At 41.5% G+C, this 23,043-nt stretch overlaps 2 protein-coding genes and 1 pseudogene across 2 annotated transcripts; 2 read left to right on the top strand and 1 right to left on the bottom strand.

The window, feature by feature from the left end:
- Positions 1-1,205: 1,205 nt before the first annotated feature.
- Positions 1,206-2,033, bottom strand: LOC112306525 (olfactory receptor 1N2-like; annotated as a pseudogene).
- Positions 2,034-7,500: 5,467 nt separating this feature from the next.
- LOC112306608 (olfactory receptor 1f45) lies at positions 7,501-13,989 on the top strand. Its single transcript, XM_045196927.2, has 2 exons — positions 7,501-7,648; positions 11,693-13,989. The coding sequence occupies exon 2, from the start codon at positions 11,703-11,705 to the stop codon at positions 12,633-12,635; it is 933 nt and encodes a 310-aa protein (XP_045052862.1). The 5' UTR covers positions 7,501-7,648; positions 11,693-11,702; the 3' UTR covers positions 12,636-13,989.
- A 966-nt stretch (positions 13,990-14,955) lies between these two features.
- LOC112306220 (olfactory receptor 1Q1) lies at positions 14,956-22,690 on the top strand. Its single transcript, XM_024562013.3, has 2 exons — positions 14,956-15,161; positions 21,014-22,690. The coding sequence occupies exon 2, from the start codon at positions 21,014-21,016 to the stop codon at positions 21,956-21,958; it is 945 nt and encodes a 314-aa protein (XP_024417781.2). The 5' UTR covers positions 14,956-15,161; the 3' UTR covers positions 21,959-22,690.
- The last annotated feature ends 353 nt before the right edge of the window (positions 22,691-23,043 follow it).

Here is a 23,043-nt window from a genome sequence, read left to right as displayed (position 1 = left end):
TTTGTTCCAAATTGTTGATTGAATCCCAGCTCCCTTCCCTTCATTGTTGGTTCTCTGTATATTTTTCTTCACTTCACTTTGTATAGCCTTCACTTCTTCCTTCATTTTGTGGCCACACTCAATCATTTCTCTGAGCATCTTGATCAACAGTGTTTTGGACTCTGCATCTGATAGTTTGGCTATCCCCATTTCATTTATTTCTTTTTCCAGGGTTTGCTCTGTTCTTTCAGTTGGGCTGTATTTCTTTGTTTTCTCAATTTGGCAGCCTACCTGTGTTTCTGTCTATTAGGTAGAGCTTCTTTGACTCCCTGTTACATTGTAAGGGGCAGAGCCTTAGGTATTGCCAGGGCAGTGCAACCCGCTTTGTCATTTTGTGGCACTGTATATGAGGGAGCGGTAGGGGTCAGGGAGGGAACAATGCCACTTGCACAGCTCTCACTGCATTTCCAGTCACTTCCTCCACTTCCTGCAAGTGACTGGTGCCCTTCTAGCTGCTGCCCTGGTGCTAATTCCCAGAGTGGGTGGGTTTTTGTATGTTCTAGGACCCTGTGGACCCTTTACACAGACCCTTCTGAGAAACTGGCAGTTTGTTCCACTGCCCCTAACCCCCATAGGTTTTTACAGGCAGAGGTCATGAGGCTTTATTTTCTGGTGCTGGAACCCTGGGCTGCACGTCTGGCCTGGGGCTGGGATCACTCCCTCCCCAGTTGTCCCTCCCAGTTTTCATCCACTGCATGTGAATGTAGGACTTTCCATTCCACTGGCCACCACCACCGCCGCCACCTGCCACTGCCTGGCCACACCATGCTGCGTCCTCTCAGCCCCTCTTACCCATATGAATGAATGTTTCTTCTTTAAATCCTTGGTTGTCGGACTTCCATACAGTTCGATTTTCTGGCAGTCCCTGAGAAGAAAGTTGTGAATTCCAAAAAGCCGCCTCAGTGCAGTCTTCATATCATTGTTCCTAAGGCTGTATGAAGGGGCTCAGCATGGGAGTCACCACTGTGTAAAATATAGCTGCAACCCTGTCCTTAACCCCTGCGTGTGATGAATGGGGACACAGGTACACATTGACTGCTATACAGTAGAATAAGAAGACCACACCACAGTGAAGTGCGACCCGCAGGCAGAGAAGGCCTTTTGCCTGCCAGAGGCAGATGGGACCCTGAGGATGGTGGAGATGATGTGTGCATATGACATGATAATCAGGGAGTGAAGGCCAGTAACATGGAGGCCACAGTGAACAGGGCTACCTGGTTGGTGCTGGTGTCCGAGCAGGAGAGCTGCAGTAGAGGGACCACATCACAGAAGTGGTGGGCAGTGCTGCCTGCACAGAAGGAAAGCCTAGCCATGAGCAGGGTGTGTAAGAGGGCAGTGAGGCTGGAGGGAACCCAGCACGCTATGAGAAGGAGCACAAACACAAGAGGACTCATGAGTGTGGAGTAGTGAAGGGACTTGCAGATGGCGGACATAGCAGTCATAGGCCATCACCCCCAAGGTGTCTGATCTTTTGGAATCTCTGGCCCACACTGGAAAAAGAAGAGTTGTCTTGGACCACACATTAAATACACAAACACTATCAAAAACTGATGAGCAAAGAAAAGGTTTTAAGTAAATTTACTATTTTTTGTTGGGCTGCATTCATAGGCCCACATGTGGCCCGCAGGCCATGGGCTAGACACCCCTGCAGGCCAATAGGAAGTCATATAGTGCATCAATTATCAGGAAAACTGCATCCAGGCCAAGCCCCCACCATATGATATGGTCCGACTATGTGTCTGGATGTTTGCCAGCATCTTAGGGATTGTGGTGGAAGAAAAGGAGGCATCAGCAAAAGAGAGGTTGGCCAGGAAGACATACATGGGGGTGTGAAGGTAAGGGTCAAAGCCGATGGCCAGGATGAGCAAGTTCCCCAACAGAGTGATCAGGTACATGCCCAGGAAGATGCCAAATAGGAGAGGCTGCTGCTCTGGGCTCTCAGAGAGGCCCAATAGGAGGAATTCAGTGACACTGGATTGGTTGATTCTATCCATGCTACCACTCTTTATAGATAGAGAAAAAAGAGATATAGGAAACTTGCTGAAAAAGTAATGTTTGTAGCCCTGAATGATAGAGGCATATTTTATTCAGGAGATTAGACTATACAGGTCCCTACACCCTCCCTCCTGGGTCTCCCCTAACTCTTCCCTACTCCTCAGTTTACCTGGTAAGGGAGAGTAAGCAGGCAGAGAGATTAAAACACAATAGCAAAGTGGTAGATATCAGTGGGAATTTGAGTCCCAGCCTACTTCCATCCTTGCTATGTAGCATACAGGCATTAAGAACTGCCATTTGCCGAACCCAAGACACTATACATTGCAGCACTGAACTGAATACTCTATGAAGTGCATGCTTTTATTAGCTGATATCACAGATGAGTTACACAAGTTTCAATGATATTAAGTCACTTGCACAAAGTCACAAAAAAGAGAGTATATACAGTGTGGACTCTGAGGCCATCTCCCAAGTCCTTAAGCACATTCACCTCTGAGCTTAACCTCTTCCTCACCAGGAGGCAGACATAGGTGACTCGTTCATACTTTGACTCCCTAGGCCAGCATTCACCCAGGAGCACAGGAGGAGGGAGTGCAGAGTGTATCAGTGGGTTTGCATTTGTGCCCAGGGATGCATGTGTCTCTCTGACCTTAGTGTGGTGGTTTCTCTGGGGTATCTTCTCAGAAAACTGGAAACTGTGGCAGAAGGAGGCCAAGATGGAAGGGAGAGGTTTGGCTCCAAACCTGGCCAAAAGATTTTCAGGACCTGCTACCTTGAGGGAAGGGGTGTTGTTAGACTTCTACAATCCTTTGGATTTCAGGTTGTTGCTAAGAGGGTGATTAGCTTAGACAGCTGTTTTCTATCTAACAAAGCAATCCTTGAGAAACTGAAGTCAACAAAAAATCTAGGAAATTATAACATTAATATTAAAACTGAGAAACCCCGTGAGGATAAGGAAGATGATCGTGAGCTGGAATAGAATGTGGGGGCAGAAAGCTAGGTTGAGAATTGAACTAGGGAAGAAGTTATTGCTGCTCCACGAAAGGGTATTGCACATTCCTCTCACAGGGGAAAAGTTAATTCAAAGACCCTGACCATAAGGGTTATAGGGGGAAAAACCCATGTAGTACAAACAATTAAGAAAATTGGCTCTGATGGCTTCTTACACTCACTCCTCCTGAGAGGCCAGAGGACATCATTACCCTGTTGGCTTATATATAAAAGGTCTGGCAGTGACTGGGGGTCCTCCTAAGTGTCATGGCATATCAGCATGCTAAAAGGCTGCTGTCCTACCAGCTTAGGCGCTGGGTCCATATAGCAAATAAAGCAGCAATGATGGGGGATTTCCTTAATCCTGGTGACAGAGGTTGGGATTGTCTGGAAGAGGACGCTTACCACCAGGAACTGGATAGAGAAGACAGACCCCTTTTAAGTATGTCCTATAACAACTCAAAAAACAACAATACAGGTAAAAAACTAAAACAGAGGTCCAATATCTGACTTGATTGAAAATTCAAAATCTATTGGAGATTTTATGCAACTAGCAGATGAAAGTGTGCACTAAATGGCTCTTGCACCTATATAGTTCTGGCTCAGAATTACCTCTAACTTCTGCCAAGATGTGCCATGACATATCTCATGATCCTCAAATTAATATTGAATTCCATCAGATTCTCAAGTAATAACAGGATCCATTTCACTTATGGAAATGGGCATGCCAGGTCTGCCCACCCCAACATTCTCAGGTTCGTCTCTGATCTTGCTTTTGCTCCACTGGGTGTTCATGGCATGAAAAATAGCCCACGTCACTGCTGCAGTCATTAATGCACATGCCTCACCAAATGGAAAACTTTAGAAGAGGGTCATCAGTTACTGAGGGAAAATGGTGTGAGACAATGGGTGTATCACTTTGCTGAGCACCCCAGCAGAGAAGCCCTCACCAGTCCTGAGCAGACTATCAGTGACAATGACTCCTGGCAGCTACTCCTTAGAGAGCACCAGCAAATTCTAAGTCTTCCCTGCTCCCTTTACTTAGTCAAGCTCACTAGAGGACTGCTACCTTTTAATCCTTCAACTGGGACATTGCCGATCAAGGATGGAACACAAGAATCAGCACAACTGGCTAAACCCCAGGCAGTCACTTTAGCATTGGAAGATGTCCCAGGAAACAACTGGCCCCAATTACACATCTTCAACAATGGCCACTGGTGATTTGGTCCAGCCAATGGCAGCAACAATTTCTCATTCAGGTTGTCCTCTTCAGGATAAAGAGCACTGGAAATTCCTTGCCTCCCAAATATCTGAAAGAAAGGGAAGTTTGCCTACAAAGGAACGGTAGTCATTAATCAACAGACTTACTAGCTACACTGAATGTATAAAGACACTGAAATATTTTTTTTATTTTTATTGTTATTCAATTACAGTTGTATGCCTTTTCTCCCCATCCCTCCACCCTACCCCGGCTGAACCCAGCTCCCTTCCCCACCTCCACCCTCCCCCTTGATTTTGTCCATGTGTCCTTTATAGTAGTTCCTGTAATCCCCTCTCCTCACTGTCCCCGCCCCACTCCCCCCTGACTATTGCTAGATTGTTCTTAACTTCAATGTCTCTGGTTATATTTTGTTTGCTTTTTTCTTCTGTTGATTATGTTCCAGTTAAAGGTGAGATCATATGGTATTTGTCCCTCACCGCCTGGCTTATTTCACTTAGCATAATGCTCTCCAGTTCCATCCATGCTGTTGCAAAGGGTATAAGCTCCTTCTTTCTCTCTGCTGCATAGAATTCCATTGTGTAAATATACCACAGTTTCTTGATCCACTCATTTGCTGATGGGCACTTAGGTTGCTTCCAGTACTTGGCTATCGTAAACTGTGCTGCTATGGACATTGGGGTTCATAGGTTCTTTTGGATTGGTGTTTCAGGGTTCTCAGGGTATAATCCCAGCAGTGGAATTGCTGGGTCAAAGGGAAGTTCCATTTTTAGTTTTCTGAGGAAATTCCATACTGTTTTCCACAGTGTCCTGACCAGTCTGCATTCCCACCAACAGTGCACTAGGGTTCCCTTTTCTCTGCATCCTCTCCAACATTTGTTTGTCAATTTGTTTATGTTGGCCACTCTAACCAGTGTGAGATGGTACCTCATTGTGGTTTTAATTTGCATCTCTCTGATGGCTAGTGATGCTGAGCATCTTTTCATATGTCTCTGGGCCCTCTGTATGTCTTCCTTGGAGAAGTGTCTGTTCAAGTCCCTTGCCCATCTTTTAATTGGGTTGTTTGTCTTCCTGGAGTGCAGTCGTGTGAGTTCTTTATATATTTTGGAGATCAGGCCCTTGAATTTATTTTTGTGTATGGCGTAAGTTGGTGATCGAGTTTCATTTTTTTGCACATAGCTGTCCAGATCTCCCAACACCATCTGTTGAAGAGGCTGTTTTTGCTCCATTTTATGCTCCTGCCTCCTTTGTCAAATATTAATTGGCCGTAAAGACTTGAGTTTATTTCTGGGCTCTCTGTTCTGTTCCATTGGTCTATGTGCCTGTTTTTATGCCAGTACCAGGCTGTTTTGATTACAGTGGCCTTGTAATAAATACAGTTTCATATCAGGTATTGTGATCCCTCCTGCTTTGTTCTTCTTCCTCAAAATTGCTGCAGCTATTTGGGGTCGTTTATGGTTCCATATGAATTTCTGAAATGTTTGTTCTGTATCTGTGAAATATGTCATGGGTACTCTAATAGGGATTGCATTGAATCTATAAATTGCTTTGGGTAGTATGGCCATTTTGATGATGTTAATTCTTCCAATCCATGAGCATGGTACATGCTTCCATTTGTTTGTGTCTTCCTTCATTTCTTTCTTCCATGTTGTGTAGTCTGAGTACAGGTCTTTTACCTCCTTGGTTAGGTTTATTCCTAGGTACTTTATTTTTCTTGTTGCTATATCAAATGGGATTTTTTTCCTGATTTCTGTTTCTGCAGTTTCGTTGTTGGTATACAGGAATGCCTTTGATTTCTGAGTATTGACTTTGTATCCAGCTGTTTTGCCAAATTCATTTATTAGGTCAAGTAGTTTTTTGGTGGAGTCTATAGGATTGTCCATGTACATTATCATGACATCTGCAAACAGTGACAGTTTCATTTCCTCCTTTCCAATTTGGATGCCTTTTATTTCTTTTTCTTGTCTGATTGCTGTGGCTAGGACTTCCAATACTATGTTGAATAGGAGTGGTGAGAGAGGGCATCCTTGTTTGTTCCTGATCTGAGTAGGAAAGCTCTAAGTTTTTGTCCATTGAGTATGATGTTGGCTGTAGGTCTCTCATATATGGCCTTTATTATGTTGAGGAATGCTCCCTCTATTCCCACTTTGCTGAGTGTTTTTATCAGAAATGGATGCTGTATCTTATCAAATGCTTTTTCCGCATCTATTGATATGATCATGTGATTTTTGTCTTTGCAGTTATTGATGTGATGTATTATGTTTATTGATTTGAGAATATTGTACCATCCTTGCATCCCTGGGATGAATCCCACTTGGTCACGGTGTATGATCTTTTTAATGTATTGCTGGATGCGCTTGCCAATATTTTGTTGAGAATTTTAGCATCTATGTTCATCAGCGATATTGGCCTGAAGTTTTCTTTCTTTGTTGAAGACACTGAAATATTTTTAATGCATAAACCCAATATTTTGAACCCAACATTTTATACCCAGCAAGTTGCCATTCAAATGTTGAGACATATTATATTCTTAGATATATAAAGACTCAGAAGGTTTGCCACACAAAGAGACTTGTGGAAGAAACACCTACATTAAAACAGGATATAATGCAAGATGTATGGAAATTGAAGATGGTCAAATATCTTGATAAAATTTGTTTTTTTTAAGACTTAAACTAAAAATGAGAGAGCATATTTATTAAATCATAATTAAAATTCATACAAATCATTATCAAAAGACAATCATTCCAATAAAAAGGAGCAGACTCTTTTTATAAAGAAGGTATCAGAGTGATGAAAATGTGCTTAACATCATTAAGAACTGGGGAAGTGTTCATTAAAATGACAATAAGATAACACTTCATATGCTCCAGAATGACAAAAATGTTAACTCTAAGATTTTGATTATGAGAGAACATGTTGTTTTCTGACTTATCTACCTGAGAAAACCAAAGTCCAGAGAGGACAATTGAACTTCATAAAATCACAGAGCAGTTCACTTGGGAGTTTGGGGACTGGGATTGGGCAATGAACCAAGGCTTTTCCCACAAAGGATATTTTAGAGACCAGTATTCCCAGGTGTCTCTGCAACTCCATCAGAGAGCTCTGGGGACTGTGCTGGAAACTGCAGGTGGATAACTTTGTTTTTCCTGGGATCCTAATCAGGCTGTCTGGCTGGCTGAGGACTGAGGATGCCGTGCTCTCATTTCGCCTTCCTTAAAACAGATGAGGGTTCCATGTCCCAAGGTCCTTTATGCCTTAAATATAGGAGAAGATGCTGTCTTTCTATTTGGTCATCAAATACAACTTCTCCAATCTTGACAAGTGAGAACTGACAACAGAATAGTCAAACGGCTCTCTTAACATGAAGAAATAAGCAATTCTTGGCCCAACTCAGGACTGACAGTAAGTTATTGGCTATATGTCCCCTTTTCCAGTTAGTCAAGAGAAGCAGAGTGGTCCATAGTTTCAGGAATCCTGTTTTTGGTATCAGTTGTAGTGCTGAACTTGGACAGAATACAGCAGCTCTTTAAGATCTGTTTACTTATTCATACAATAAGACAGTTGACTTAATGTCCTTTGGTCCCTAAAGGGTGTGGTGGCAAGGTAGCTTTGATCCAGAGGACTATTCCCCCAGATTATGAATTTGACACTCTGGTCCCTGAAACCTGGGCTAGGATGAGAGGAGACTGATGTGTGAATGGAGCGTGTTGGGTCGTGCTGGCTGTTTTCAAATATGTAAATGCAAGAGAATAGGGGGAACATTTCTCAGCACTGGGAAGGGGCACGTGAAGATATGTTCATGTTAAATCTGAGTTCCAAGCATTCATTTTCTCTACATCCTTTTTAAATTAAAACAAAACAATATTTAATTCAAATGTAAGATATAAACAAACCATGAGTTCAGCACTGGTGAAAATGCGCAACTGATTACTAATTTAACATCCACAATACATTTTTTTCATTTTCATAATTTTGAACACCTTCTACACTAGAGTGTATGCTAGGCAACCTAAGATCCTCACGTAAGAGTCATCTATTTCATTAACTATCTCTATACGTAACAGGAAATGCTAGTATCTAAACAATAACACCACACACTTTCATCATAGCTTAAAATGTCATGTTACAGCCCACCCATCCACTGATTTAGTCAACAGATGATTACCAAGTACATACTAAGAAAAAAGCCAGGTGAATAAAGATGAGTCCCCAGCACTGAGGGACCCATAGTGTAATGGAGATAAGTCAGAAACTATAAGGCAGTATATCAAGCATTCTACCAGAGACCCATAAACGGGACTGTGGGAGCACAGAGGATAAATCAATGAACTCTAACAGCCCCAGGTGTTGACCTGAGCTTCTGCCAGGCAGAGAAAAGGAGACTTTCAGGAAGGTGGAACAGCTAAGCATGCCAACAAGACATGATGAGCTGTTTGAGGTCCATAAGTGGATTCATGGGCAAGAATGTTGAGTGGTATGGCATGAAGGGGGAAGTGGCATTGGATAGACTGATGGAGACAAAATCACGTCATGTCATTATAAGAAATATCGTCGACATTTTCCTGATGTGAGCAATAAGAAACCTCACAACAGTCTATGACATACACTCAGTTATCCCTCTTCACAGAAGGAAACTACAGTTCAGAGAAGCTAAATGAATTATTCAAAGCATATTATTAGGTTTGATATAGAAGGCAAATCAAAATTTTATTAGTGCAAGCTAGATTTTTTTTCTTTACTCTATGCAACCTAAATATTCTCCTTGTAAGTACATAAATAAGTCTAATGCAGTGGTTGTAAGTGTACAGATACAGTGGGAATTCCATTTTGAGGGGGGAGCACAGGAAATGCTCCCCACATGACTGTGACACACTCCTCCAGCTTAGACCTTTGGCCAGGGTGTTAGACCATCTGTCATAATAAAGGTTGAAAGCAAAGGACATATCATTTTTCCAAAAGCCAATTGTCTTATGTTTTATTAGTTGATGTGTCCAGAATATCAGAAGAATTCTGAGAATATTAATTCATTTTGTACATTTTCATCTGGGATCAGTGTCACTGTTTATGCTGTATGCTTCTAGTAATTAATGAGATTCCTGAAGGTTAATTTACCCTTGATCAAGAAAAGGAAAACAGGAATAAATATTCATTTATTTGTAATTCTCACTGTAAAGGTGATACAGTTGAATGAATGTAACAGACTATATCACTGTATTTTCTGCTATATGCTAAGCTCCTAAATCTGGATGTAGCTGCACTTGGGGATGGGAGGTGGGGAGAGAGAGACAGACAGACAGACCAGAAAGGAAAGAATCTGGGCCTCTCATGTAAAAATCGTGGTCTGAGGCTTTTGCTTTACAAGTGTAGAAATGGGACCTTACCCAAGCACTGGACCAAAGTGGACTGATTCACATCAATCACACTCACAAAAGATTGATGCATAAGCCCAAAATACCAAATATCCTCATTTGCCATGAGCTGTAACTGCCAAATTGAATGAATATTTAAATCTTCTAACGTGATGGATGTGTTAATTAACTTGATTGTGGTAATCATTTTACAATGTATCTGTAATTATGTATTAAATATATTAAAACATCACACTGTACACAAATATATACAATTTTTGTCAGCTATATCTTGGTAAAGTTGGAATGAATGCATGAATGAATGAATTTGCTGATGGTGCATTTCCTCCTTATTGAAAATGTGCAGGCAGCTGAACTAGAGTCAAATGTGGTTTGGTGAACACTGAGAAGCAGCATAGCAGAAGAAAGAACTTAGGCTTCTAACTCAGACAATTTTACTTCAATTCCTAAATGTGTGACTTTTGGCAAGTTTCTTAACACCTCCGAACTTCAGTTTCTACATCTTTAAAGTAAAGATAATCATAGCACCTCTGCACAGAGTTACCACTTAAGACAATCTACATGGCTAGTGCTCAGCCAGTGTTCTTCTTATTATTCTGACTTCTTCATTGAATCAGAGCAATGGATCTGGATTAGATAAACTTAATGTCCAGTATTTTCTAGTTATGAGATTCCTGGTGTAGCCTCGCTGTGGCTGCTATGGAAAATAAAGATATCTGAGTCTCAAGTAAAAAGATCCTCTTCTCTGAATAGGGCTAGAAACAAACTAAGGTGTAATTTGGGGAGAAGAAATAAGGATTTGACCCCTTCTGTTTGGGCCTGCAATATATCAATCTAATACCTAAATACAAGAAAGCCCTGTGAGAGCAAAGGAGTCAGAGTCTAGAATATACTGTCTGAAACTTAGATTTTTTTCTTTCTTTTTTTTTTTTTTCCACTATGTGGCCCGCTTCAGTGCCTGCAGCCCATGGGCGAGGCCCGGTAATGGTTCTGGGCCAGGGTGCTCTGGCATGGGGCACTATAAAACTTAGATTTTTTTTAAAAATCCAGATGAAGAGGTTCAAACTAGGTGGAGAAACACAGGTTAGTGAAGAACATCAATGCTGGCAGGGAAAAAGCACAAGTAATCCCCAGCCATGTTGGAGGGAACTGGAGCAGTATTTTATGCACTTCCTAGAGCCTTTTCTTTGGGAAAGCTGGGAAGATTTTAAAGGGCCTGGATGGACTGGGCTAGGATGAGAAAGTCTTGCTCCACCACTTTTTATTTTCTTCACACAGGGTCAAAGGCATTTGATTTTTGTTCTCCTACTCACTTGTCAGAGATGCCTTTTCAGAGATTACACCCTGGTCAACTTGTCAGAACCCCCCAAATCTCTAGATAGCTTTCTGGGTGGTCACTTGGATTAATTCAATGAATCACATCCATCATACTTTTAAAATAATCTTTTAATTACAAAGATAACATATCCTGGTAAAGCTGAGCAACACAGAAGGTGGCACCCACAACCTTTTGGCCCATACTCACTTCTCAGAAGTAAATACTATTGACCTTTAGAATGTGTTCTTTTGGTGTCCTTACTATAGACAAACATTTATGGTTTAATTTTACAAAAATGAAATTATAAACATACATACTCTTCTGAAATTTTACTTTTAAAAATTATTTTAAATTAATTATATAATTATTGTATTTAGAATTCTATATTATATTATATATACTATTAATTATTGAATTACGATCATGTAAATGTTATTTATTTAATTACATAATTACTCGGGGACATTTCCATTGTTTGGCGTATACCGACAGGATGTGTGCAATCCAGAGCATGCTCCCAGGCTACCTGCCATGTTTCATGGTGCAGCCAAAACCGTTTGAAAGAGCTTTAGATATCTGGTCAAGTGCTGACACCAATCTTAACTTCACAAATCATCTTTTCTAATGTGCACAGTTATAACTTCAAGCTTCACCAAGAAGACCTGTCTAAACCACGTAATTTTTAGGGGTTCAAAAAATTCCAACACAGCAATATTTTACTTTTTGCTATTTACAGTTCATATGATTTATTTCACACAGAATTGCAGACATGGACAGAAGAAATCAGACCAGCATCTATGAGTTTCTTCTCATGGGCCTCTCTGAGCCGCCAGAGCAGCAGCCTCTCCTCTTTGGGCTCTTCTTGGGCATGTACCTGGTCACCGTGCTGGGAAACCTGCTCATCGTCCTGGCCATTGGCTCTGACATGCACCTCCACACCCCCATGTACATCTTTCTGGCCAACTTGTCCTTCTCTGACATTGGTTTCATCTCTACAGTAATTCCCAAGATGCTAGATAATATTGGCTCAGGAAGTAAACTGATTTCTTATGGTGAATGTCTTACACAACTCTATTTCTTTGGCCTATTTGCAGATCTGGACAACTTTCTCCTGGCTGTGATGGCACTTGACCGCTATGTGGCCATCAGCCACCCCCTCCACTATGCCATGACCATGAATGCCCAACGCTGTATCCTGTTGGTGGCTGGGGCATGGGTGGTCACTACCCTCCATGCCCTAGTGCATACCCTGCTAGTGACCAGGCTCTCCTTCTGTGGCCCCAATATCATCCCCCATTTCTTCTGTGATCTGGTCCCCATCCTGAAGCTGGCCTGCTCCAGTACTTATGTGAATAACCTGATGCTCATCCTTGTGGCAGGAACACTGCTAATTGGACCCTTTGTCTGCATCCTTACATCTTACTTTTACATTGCATTGGCTATTCTAAGAATTGATTCCCCAAAGGGCAAGCAAAAGGCCTTCTCCAACTGTACCTCCCACCTCTCTGTGGTCTCTCTGTTCTACGGTACAGCTATTGGGGTCTATTTATGTCCTCCATCATCCCCCTCAGGGAAAATGGGCAGAGTCTTCTCAGTAATGTACACAGTGGTCACCCCCATGCTGAACCCTTTCATCTATAGCCTGAGAAACAGGGATATGAAGGGGGCCCTGGGAAAACTACTCAGAAGAAAAACACTCTAACAGTCTTTTTAGGACCTTAATGTCACTACTTCAAGAGTCAGAACTGAGAGTCGAAAATTGGGCTCCTGAGAGCCCAACCACTGTAGCTTCTCTGAACCTGAGACTTCTCTTTTTCTCATGTTTATATTTCAAAGCGCAGATTAATGTCTGAGGACAAGGAGGGGACCAGTGATATCCGTAACCTCCAATCACCTTTGCAAATTGCCCTTGCTTTGAGTAGTTTACTACCCACTCCCACATGGTTCTTGTTTATTTTTACTGGATGGTTAAGAGAAGTCCACACGTGGGGCTTGTACACATGTAAAATGAAAGTAAAAGTCCAAATTTTTGTTTGGTTCAAGTTATAAAGGAACTATGGAAGACAGATATCTCTAACCCAGAATAAAACATTCATCATGTCTAGCAGAATGAAATACAAAGGAGATAATCTGATCCTCTACACTTAAACAGGTAATGTTCTACAGAAGAAGAACAAAGCTTTAATTTAAGTCCTGGATTCCAGGGCCAGCTTTGCCATTAACGACCTGTGTGACTGTTACATAATCACTTGATGTCTCTGAGCCGTGGTCTCCCTATTTACAAATTAAACTAATTGAATTATGTTAGTCTAGGCCCCTTCACACATATACCCTAGTTCTAATTATATTTAGTGTTACAGTGACAAGAACTCAAGACTTTAAGTCAGAAGTTACAAGTAAGAACCCAAAGTTTCCCACTTGCATACTATGTAACTTGAGGAACATTCTTTATCTCAGTCCTTGTTTTTTTCTGTAAACCTGGAAGAACAACTATGTCGCAGAGTTCCTCTGAGTTACAGATACTACGTGAACTGACTTGGATCACAGTTCAGTGCCCGATACACCATGCTTAGGTTATTTCCCTATCTTGACTGTCATGAATAAGGCTTCAAGGAACATGGGGACAATGTATGTGGTTACTGGGAGGTTAAACGACATAAAAAGCATTTGAGCACTTTAAATAGAGTGCCTGACACACAGTAAACACTCAACATGTGTGCGTTCATTGATGTCTGTGTCCATATGTGTTTCAGGTTTTTGAGCACTGACTGATACAAGATCTGATAAGAAATATCACATTTTACTTTCTGGGGAAACTAATGATTTGTATTCTCAGAATAAACACCACATAAGTGAAAGAAAAATGTCCATCTAAGTTGGATACTGAGGACAGTTAGAGATTATGAGTCAGATCAAAAAGGAAAACAAAGAGAATATCTCTTTATCACATGTAAATCAATTGTTAAAAAAACACAGTAACCACATAGAAAACGTGGGCAAAGATGTAGTTGGAAAATTCAAAGAAGAAAAACTAAAATGGTCAAAAATTGCCCCCAGCAATTAGGAAAATAAAAAGTAACACTCACACAAAGTATTGTTTCTTTTTGCCTCATCAGGCTGGGAAACAGCAAAGAGTTTGGGAACAGTGCTCTCAGGCTAAGGAAAAGGACATTCCCATATGCCCTTGAGGGTGAATAAATTGGTTTTAACTTTTTCAAGGACAATCTGGTGGCACAGATGAAATTAAAAATGCCCATATACTTCCATCTAGCATTTCTATTTCTAGGAAAATATATGGACACAAAGATGCCTGTAAAAGAATATCCATATAGTGCTGCTTTCGTAATAGCACCCTCCTACCCCCTAAACAGGAGGTAAGTGGTGTGGGTAGAGAAATGTGTGTATCTTCTGGTATATCTACAAAATACTTTTAAATAATGAGGTAGGTCTGATGGTGATAGGAGGATTGTGATAACTATATAAGGTAAGAGAAACAAAGAAAGCTGCAGAACAAATGAACTCATTTTTGTAGAAACAAAATTGTACATATACATATGTTCATGGAAAAGTGCGTGAATGGGTACATGTCAAAACATTAATAGAGATTACCCCTGGAGAGGAATGGGAAAGGTGGGAAACACTCACTTTTCAATACCTGTTTCACAGCTAAATATTTTGAAAACGAAGAGTGTATCACTTAAAAGAAGGCTACACCTTCCAGGACGCAGGTGGGGAGACACCCCATCCGTGCCTTGACCATATGTAAGTTTCCTGGGCTTTCTTCTCAGTGCCAAATTTTGGAGCACACATCAGAGAACCCTGTGTCCAGGCTGGTCTCCCAGGTCCTGGCCACTCTCCTGGGATCAGCTGAGCTGCCAACCCACAGGCACTAATAGTGGAAACACTGCCTCTTGGGCCCCACGCCCTAGAGAAGGCAGTGAGTCCAGCCAATGACACACTCGGGGGACTGTGCTGGTGGAACCATGGCATTCATGCAGGAGCGCAAGCTCAGACCTCCCAGCGCCCTTCCCGGACGTGCTTTCCTGCCTGACAAGCAGAAGCACCCCCAGGAGTCAGGCTGTCCTGCCCTTCAACCCTTTCCTGATGACTTTCTTTCTTCTGTGCTGGGCACCTTCTTCTGTGTTCCCCAAGTGATGACACGTGCCGCCTGAGGGAGGACGGATGTGCCAGGCCCAGCCCGTTCCAGGCCAGCCCGGGCCACAGTAAGGTGAGTGCCTGCACCTAGGGCTGCGCAACCACACAGCAGTTTCTGAGCACCTCAAACAATTCCTACACAGGCTCCTAGGAGTTTCCAGAGGGAAGACCTTCTTTCTCCAATTCACTCCTTTGCACAATATTGTGCATATTGTGAAGTTTGTCTCTAACACCCTGGGTCGTCGTCTTTTTTTATTCTTTCCCTTCATACTGCCTCTTCCCTATCCCACCCTCAGATATGCTGTCTGTTTTATGGACTCTCTCCCCTTCCCTTACTAAAACTTAACCACAAAAAAGAATAATTCAGAAAGCCAAAAGTGTTCCACTCCAGGAAGTTATCCTGGATTCAAAGAGATACTCCAATGGAACTCCAAAGAGCATCAATCAGTTGAGGAGGCATTATGGGTGATCAGGGTTGGATAATCTAAAACTCAGCCCCTGGACATGGCTGTCCACTTTGTCTTCTCTTAACAACTGGCCCAGACTTTTCTTTCCACTTCTAGAAATTATTGATCCAACAGAGAAACCCAGAGAATAGACTGTTAAAATGCCTCCTCCATTTACAAAGGTCACTTTGGAATGAAAGGCAACCCTATTATCAGAAAGTCTACAGGGTGAGACTGTCAGAGTTATGGGGACCTATCTGTGACCGGGAACCTGAGTCCTTAGAGGAATGTAATGCAAACAGTTTCTCACTGCTTCATAAGACTTGTTAAAGGGCTTTTACGTCCACAGTCTTTTTTGTTTTTTTCCAAAGCCTGTGGGTTGACAGCAAGTATTATTCCTCCCATTTCCCACATGAAGAAACTGAGGTCCCCAAGAGTAGTTATTTTAAGGTCTTAAAGAAAATTTTTATGGCAGAATGAGACCAAAGGCCAAATGTTCTGATTCCTGGGTCAAGACCCATTCTCACACACCACACTGCTGCTTCTTTTTCCACATCTTATATAAAGCAAGATTCTTCTCTATTAGTTCCCATGTTTGGCTTCCCACCCCCGTGTGGCACACGTGATTCTCCATTGCCCTTAAGGAGCTGATATGCTGCACTATGGGTCAAGAGGGATAATCTCTGTCGGCTATGAGGCAGATTAAGGAAGACTCCAAGGTTCCAGGCAACTCACCCTCCAACTACTTCTGGGGCTCTCTCTCGCCTTATGGGGAGCTTTGTCACAGGAGTTATATGGACAATGACACAGGTAGCAGCCATGGCCACTAACTGTCAAGTAAGGCTGAGTCCCTTTCTTAGGCCTTCCCTAGAACTGAGCAGAGACATACCATGTTTCCTGAACCATAAACTCAGCACCACCTGATCCAATTTGGAGAGTCTAATTACAACAGACTGACAAAGGAAACCAAGCATAGGACAAGAATGAAACATGAGTGTTAAATGGGTGAGGTGGAATAGAAGGAGTGCTGCTTCTGAGTTAGACAAATCTATGATCAACCTGGTTCCAATCCTATGCTCTGTGACCTTGAGGAAGTTAATTCATCCCTCTGGTCCTTAATTCATGATCTGAAAATGGGAATTATCTACTCCATAATTCTATAGTAAGAATTAAACTAGAAAAACCATGATATTTTTCTTTCGTGGCTTAATTCACTTAACATAACTTTTCTCCAGGTCCATCCATGCTGTTGCAAAATGTAAGAGGTTTTTCTTTTTACTGCTGTGTAATACTCCATTGTGTAAATGTACCACAGCTTTTTGGTCCACTTGTCTACCAATGGGCACTTACACTGTTTCCAAATCTTGGCTACTGTAAATAGTGCTGCTATAAACATAGGGGTGCATATACTTTTTTTTACTAGTGTTTTGGGATCCTTGGGGCATATTCCCAGAAGTGGAATTGCTGGGTCAAAAGGGAGCACCATTTTTAATTTTTCAAAGACATTCCATATTGTTTTCCACAGTGGCTACACCAGTCTGCATTCCCACCAACAATGCACTTGGGTTCCCTTTTCTCCACATCCTCACCAGCACTTGTTTGTTGATTTATTGATGGTAGCCAGCCTGACAGGTATAAGATGATACCTCATTGAAGTTTTAATTTGCATTTCTCAGATGATTAGTGATTTTGAATATTTTTCAACTATATGTGGAATATAATGAAAACAATAAGCCAATGAGCAAGATAGTAACAGAAGCTTAGATACATAATACAGACTGGCAGATGCCAGAAAGGCGTGTGGGGGGTGGGGCGGAATGAAAGATATTGAAGAGTTTAACCAAAGAACATTCATGCACAACCCATGGACATAGACAACAATATGGGGATGGGCTTGGGGAGGGGAGAGAGTGGGGTAAGGTAGAGGTAGGAAAAGGGAGAAAAAGCAGGAATGACTATAATAGCATTTAAAAAAATTAAATTAAAAAAGGAGGCATGTTTGTTACAACTATATGAAAAAGAGAAGAAAAGAAAAACCATGACAGACACTTACCACTGGTCAAATGCACAAGGCAGCACAGTGGAAAAAGAAGCAGCAGAGAGGAGGAAACTAGGAACTGGTGTAGGCAGGGGAAGCTTAACAGATGGCACAGCCAGGGGTTAAGAGCTTGGACACTGAGGTCAGATGGAACCAAACTCAAATTCCAGTTCTGCCACCTGCTAACGCTGCGACTTGGCGCACATTACAGAACCACTCTGAGCTTCAATTTCCTCGTCTCTAAGTTAAGGTAATAATGCCTATATCACAGAATTGCTGTGATCACCAAGTGGAAAACACATGTATAAAGCTCTTAGAACAATTCCTGGTTTACATTCAGCGCTCAGTAAATGTGGTTACAACTTTTAGTTCTCATTCATCACCATACCATATTGAAATCAATTCAGGATAGTTCAACAGCATATTATGATTTTCTATACTTTTATAATTGTACAGCCCTATTAAGTTGTCCTTTGGTGACATCCTTTAATTTGAGATATAAAAGCAGACAGTCCGGGAGTGATGAATAAATCCATTTCCATAGGGAAGACGCTAAGTAAACCAAAGGGGCAGTGTGATGCAGCCAGATACACACAGCACTCAAGTATCCAGACATAAGTGTGAAGTCCACCCAGACCTTTACACTGACCTACGCTGAGTAAACCACTTCACCTCCCTATGCTTTATCTCCTCATCCTTAAACTGAGGGTAAGTGATTGCTGCTGCTAGAAGTGTCCTCAGATTGCTGTAAGGATTATAGGAGACAATGCCTGTGAAAGTGCCTTACACAGAGGCAGTTCTTCATTGTTTGCACTTTTTTGTCCCAAAGACCTAACTGTGAAGTTTAAGTATTCTTGGGATAGCCGTGGATACTGCTCACTGGTGGACTGCCAACTCTGCTCTCCACCCAGAACGCTGTGATTTATGCCCACACCAAATCATCAGGATGACCCTGTGATGAAAGAGCAGACTCTCAGAACTTTGCGCAGTTCCGCAAACCGCTTTTTAAAGACAGTGACAACGTGGAGCAGTTTCACTGTAGAGAGACCTGGGGGGCAAAATACTGTCCTTGCCCTTAAAACCTGGAGCCTCTGTGTAGACAAGACTGAAAAACTGATAGGCATAATTGCTGACATATACTGAACACCTGCCAAGGAACAGGCACTCTCATTTAATCCTCATAACAAATTTATGAGTTATAGGCTATTAAAACCCCCCTACTTTACAGATGAGAAAACCTAGGCTCATAGAGGGAAAATGACTTCCTTAAGGTCATATGGCTGTTAAATGAAAGAGCCAGGGTTCTAGCCCATTGCACAGTGCTGCCTCTGTTGATTGATGTTTAGATTTAATGTTGAACAATAACAGACTTGTCCTTTGAGATTCCAGAGTACCAAAAGCTGTCCAAGTAATGTGACAGTAACTAGTGTTGCATGTTATCAAAGATTATTTTTAATGATGTGCTGACAACTAGATTAGGTCTCCTTCTAAAAAACTGGAAACTCCTTGATCTAAAAATGAATTTGTTATCTGTTCATTAAAGTCATGCATTGTCTTAATATTTCTAATTTTCCCTTCACTTGCCTCCTTTGAGGTTTTTATATCCTGAGCCCACACATTTAGTAAGACTTGGATGGATTACAGTATGTCTTTAATTTGTTGGGTGGAAGACAGAATAATGTCACTTCAAGGTGACATCTTGAAGACAAAATGATTTTAGAAAAGAGAAATACAAAGGCTGAGAATCTGGATACTGATTCTCCTAAAATCATGTCTGTGTACTCTTTGAGAAGTCGTTGGGTAACACCTGGGGTCTGCACTCCCGAAAATAGAAATTGCTGGACAAATGACCTCTGAAATCCTTTTTAGCAGCCAGATGCCTTGGTTATATAGCCCATCAACAGGTCTTATTACCATGAATGAGATGCCTTGGTTTTAATTTGAGGAGTCATGTTATACAGTGTCACTAGCATAGCCTTTGGAGACAAATAAACATGATGTTAAGTTCAGATTTTGCTCTTCATGAGCTTAAATTTTCTATACCTCAGTTTTCTAATTTGAATAATAATAATAATAATAATAATGGCCTCCATATAGTTATTATAAAAATTAAATGTGATAACGCAGCAAAGTCAAGGTAAATGTTCTGTAAATGTTAGCTATCGTTATAGTGATGATGCTAACAATACTGAAAACTTCATACTTTGTTATTTTGGGAAATAATTAAGAACTTGATCCCTTTATCAACACTATTGTAGTTTACATTGGAGCACAAAAGTGACAGTAACTAAATGGCCTGCTCAAGTGCCCAAGTCTATAAAAAATAATACTTTTTGGTAAATAGTATAGTGGTTCCTCAAAAAAATTAAAAATAGAACTATCAGCCCTGGCTCAGTGGCTTGAGCACCAGACTGTGAAACAAAGGGTTGCCAGTTTGATTCCCAGTCAGGGCACAGGCCTGGGTTGTGGGCCACATCCCCAGTAGGGGGCACACAAGAGGCAACCACATATTGATGTTTCTCTCCCTCTCTTTCTCCCTTCTCCTCTCTCTAAAAATAAATAAACAAAATAAAGGACACATAGACAAAACCAAGGGGGAGGGTGGAAGCAAGGGAGGGAGGTGGGTTTGGCTGGGGTGGGGTAGAGGGGTGGGGAGAAAGTGCAGACAACTGTAGTTGAACAACAATAAAATAATTTAAAAAATAAAAAATAAAATAAAGCAAAAAATAAATAAATAAATAAATAAAAATAGAACTACCATATAATCCAACAATTCTACTCTGGGTATTTATTTGAAATAAACAAAAATGCTAACCAGAAAAGACATGTGCAATCCATGTTCACTGCAGCACTATTTACAAGACAGGAAACAATCTGTCTTTTATATATACATATATACACACACATACACGCCGAAGAATGAATCCTTGCCATTTGCAACAATATGGATGGACCTTGAGGATATTATGCTAACTGAAATAAGTCAGACAGAGAAAGACAAATACCATATGATCTCATTATTATGTGGAATCTAAAAAAAATAAAAACTCATAGATACAGAGAACAGATTGGTGGTTACCAGAAGTGAAGGGTAGGGGAGGTAGGCAAAATGCATCAAGGGAGTCCCAAAGTACCAACTTCCAGTTGTAAAATAGATAAGTCATGGGGATATAATGTACAGCATGGTGACTAGAGTTAATAATGCTATATTGCATATGGGAAAGTTGCTAAGAGAGTAGACTTTAAAAGTCTTCATCACAAAAAAACCTGTAATTATGTACACTACCACATGGATGTTAACTAGACTTACCGTGGTCATCATTTCACAATGTATACAACCACTGACTCATTATATTGTACACCTGAAACTACTATAATGTTACATGTCAATTATGCCTCAATTTAAAATGATAATAATCCTTTTTGTTCTTTTGGCAACAGATGGACAATATCAATTGGACCAGTGTATCCCATTTTGTTCTCTTGGGCATTTCTACCCACCCAGAAGAACAGATCCCACTCTTCCTTCTTTTTCTACTCATGTACACAATCAACATTTCTGGCAACTTTGCCATCATCACACTGATTATCTCTACTCCACGCCTCCACATGCCCATGTACATCTTCCTCAGTAACTTGGCCTTGGCAGACATCTGTTTTACCTCTACTACGGTCCCCAAGATGCTGCAGAACATTTTGTCTCCTACAAAGACCATTTCCTACATGGGCTGTTTAGCCCAGACTTATTTTTTCATATGCTTTGCAGCCACAGAAAACTTCCTCCTGGCTATGATGGCCTATGACAGATACGTGGCCATCTGCCACCCTTTCCGCTACCCTATGATTCTGACCAAAATGCTGTGCTTGCAGATGGTGGCTCTGTGCCATATCTTCTCCCATCTTCATGCCCTGCTGCACACCCTTCTCATGGGCCAACTGACCTTCTGTGCAGATAACAGGATCCCTCACTTCTTCTGTGACCTCTACCCTCTGATGAAGTTATCCTGCACCAGTGCCCACCTCAACACCCTGATGATTCAAACAGAAGGTGTTATTGTCATCAATGGAGCTCTGGCCTTCATCATTGCCTCCTATGCCTGCATCATCTCAGTGGTCCTCCGGAGCCCCTCAGCCAAGAGCAAGAGGAGAGCCTTTTCTACCTGTGGCTCCCACCTCATTGTGGTGGCTCTCTTCTATGGCACCCTCACAGGGGTCTACTTCCAGCCTCTTACCAGCTATTCAGTGGCCAAGGGTCGCATCCTGACAGTCATGCACACAGTGGTGACCCCCATGCTGAACCCCTTCATTTACACCCTAAGAAATGGGGATGTCAAAGGAGCCTTCAGGAAATGGAGGAGCAGAACATGGATTTCTTTCTTTAGATAAAACCCCAAAACTGAGTTCCAAGTTTTATCTGTGATTCTGGGGAAACAGTTTTGTCCCTCACATATCTGTTTACCTTAAAACTTCCCAGAAATATCTAAATTAAGTACATATCACAGATTTTTCTCATTGGATATTGTCCTGAGATATCCCTTCAATGCAAAGCACATGAAACTATGTATTTAGTGTAAAACATCAGCATGGCTTTGATTATAACTGAGGTTATTTTCTGGACCTGCCATTAAACACCAGGGCTCTAACTCTCATAGTTAGTTAGATGCAGGGAACAAAAAACAATTCTCATTGATTCATGAAGGAAATGTTTATTGAAAGTATATATGGATTGTCCAAGAAGACTAAGCAACTAAGCTCAGTAAAATGGAAAAGAACCACAGTCAAAATCATATCCCAGAACTGGTCTGATGAGTTCACTGCTGTAGTCACCGAACTCTGTCCACTGCCACTTGTATCCTCACCAACAAGAGTTACCAGCAATAGTCACTGGGTAGAGTCCTAGGAGGCCTGAACCAGAAGTGACTACCTCTAGAAAAAACTGCCCAGTTCTTTTTCTTTGCACCACCACATCTAGATTCAAAATAAGGTGGTATATGTGACTGGCCAAGTCGTGGTCACTTGTCCATGCTCTAGTTCACAGGGAAACTGGAAGAAGAACATAGCTGCTTTTACTTTCTATAAGGTAGAGGGAGGTTCTGTTTCCCACCAAGATAAATGAAATGGGGAAATATTACAACATTGGGAAAGGGACATAATGACAAATGTCCAATGAATAAGGTCAGGAGTTACAGATGTTCCACAATTAAGATCTGTCATAGTTCTCCAGCCGGCGTTTTCTTAAATTCACTAGCAGTACCATTCAGGAATAACTACACTCCTTTGTCTCAGCACACTTCTGTTCTTTTCTATAGCTGATAATATGGAACTTGTCTGTTTTACTGGGTGTTTGTCTGCAGGCCGATCGATGCTGCTGCACATGCGGAAAAGGTCCAAGAGCCATGATGTCTATTAAAATGTCAATTCTTCAGTTTTATGGGTGTAGGATCAAAAGGAAAAGGTGAGAGGGGACTCCA

This window comes from Desmodus rotundus, chromosome 1 (genome assembly GCF_022682495.2).
Source record: "Desmodus rotundus isolate HL8 chromosome 1, HLdesRot8A.1, whole genome shotgun sequence".
Taxonomy (NCBI): domain Eukaryota; kingdom Metazoa; phylum Chordata; class Mammalia; order Chiroptera; family Phyllostomidae; genus Desmodus; species Desmodus rotundus.
This window is presented reverse-complemented; position numbering and strand designations above follow the sequence as displayed.

Bases quoted from the DNA above. Each gene is read 5' to 3' on its own strand.
- LOC112306608 (XM_045196927.2), top strand. From the start codon at position 11,703: ATGGACAGAAGAAATCAGACCAGCATCTATGAGTTTCTTCTCATGGGC.
- LOC112306220 (XM_024562013.3), top strand. From the start codon at position 21,014: ATGGACAATATCAATTGGACCAGTGTATCCCATTTTGTTCTCTTGGGC.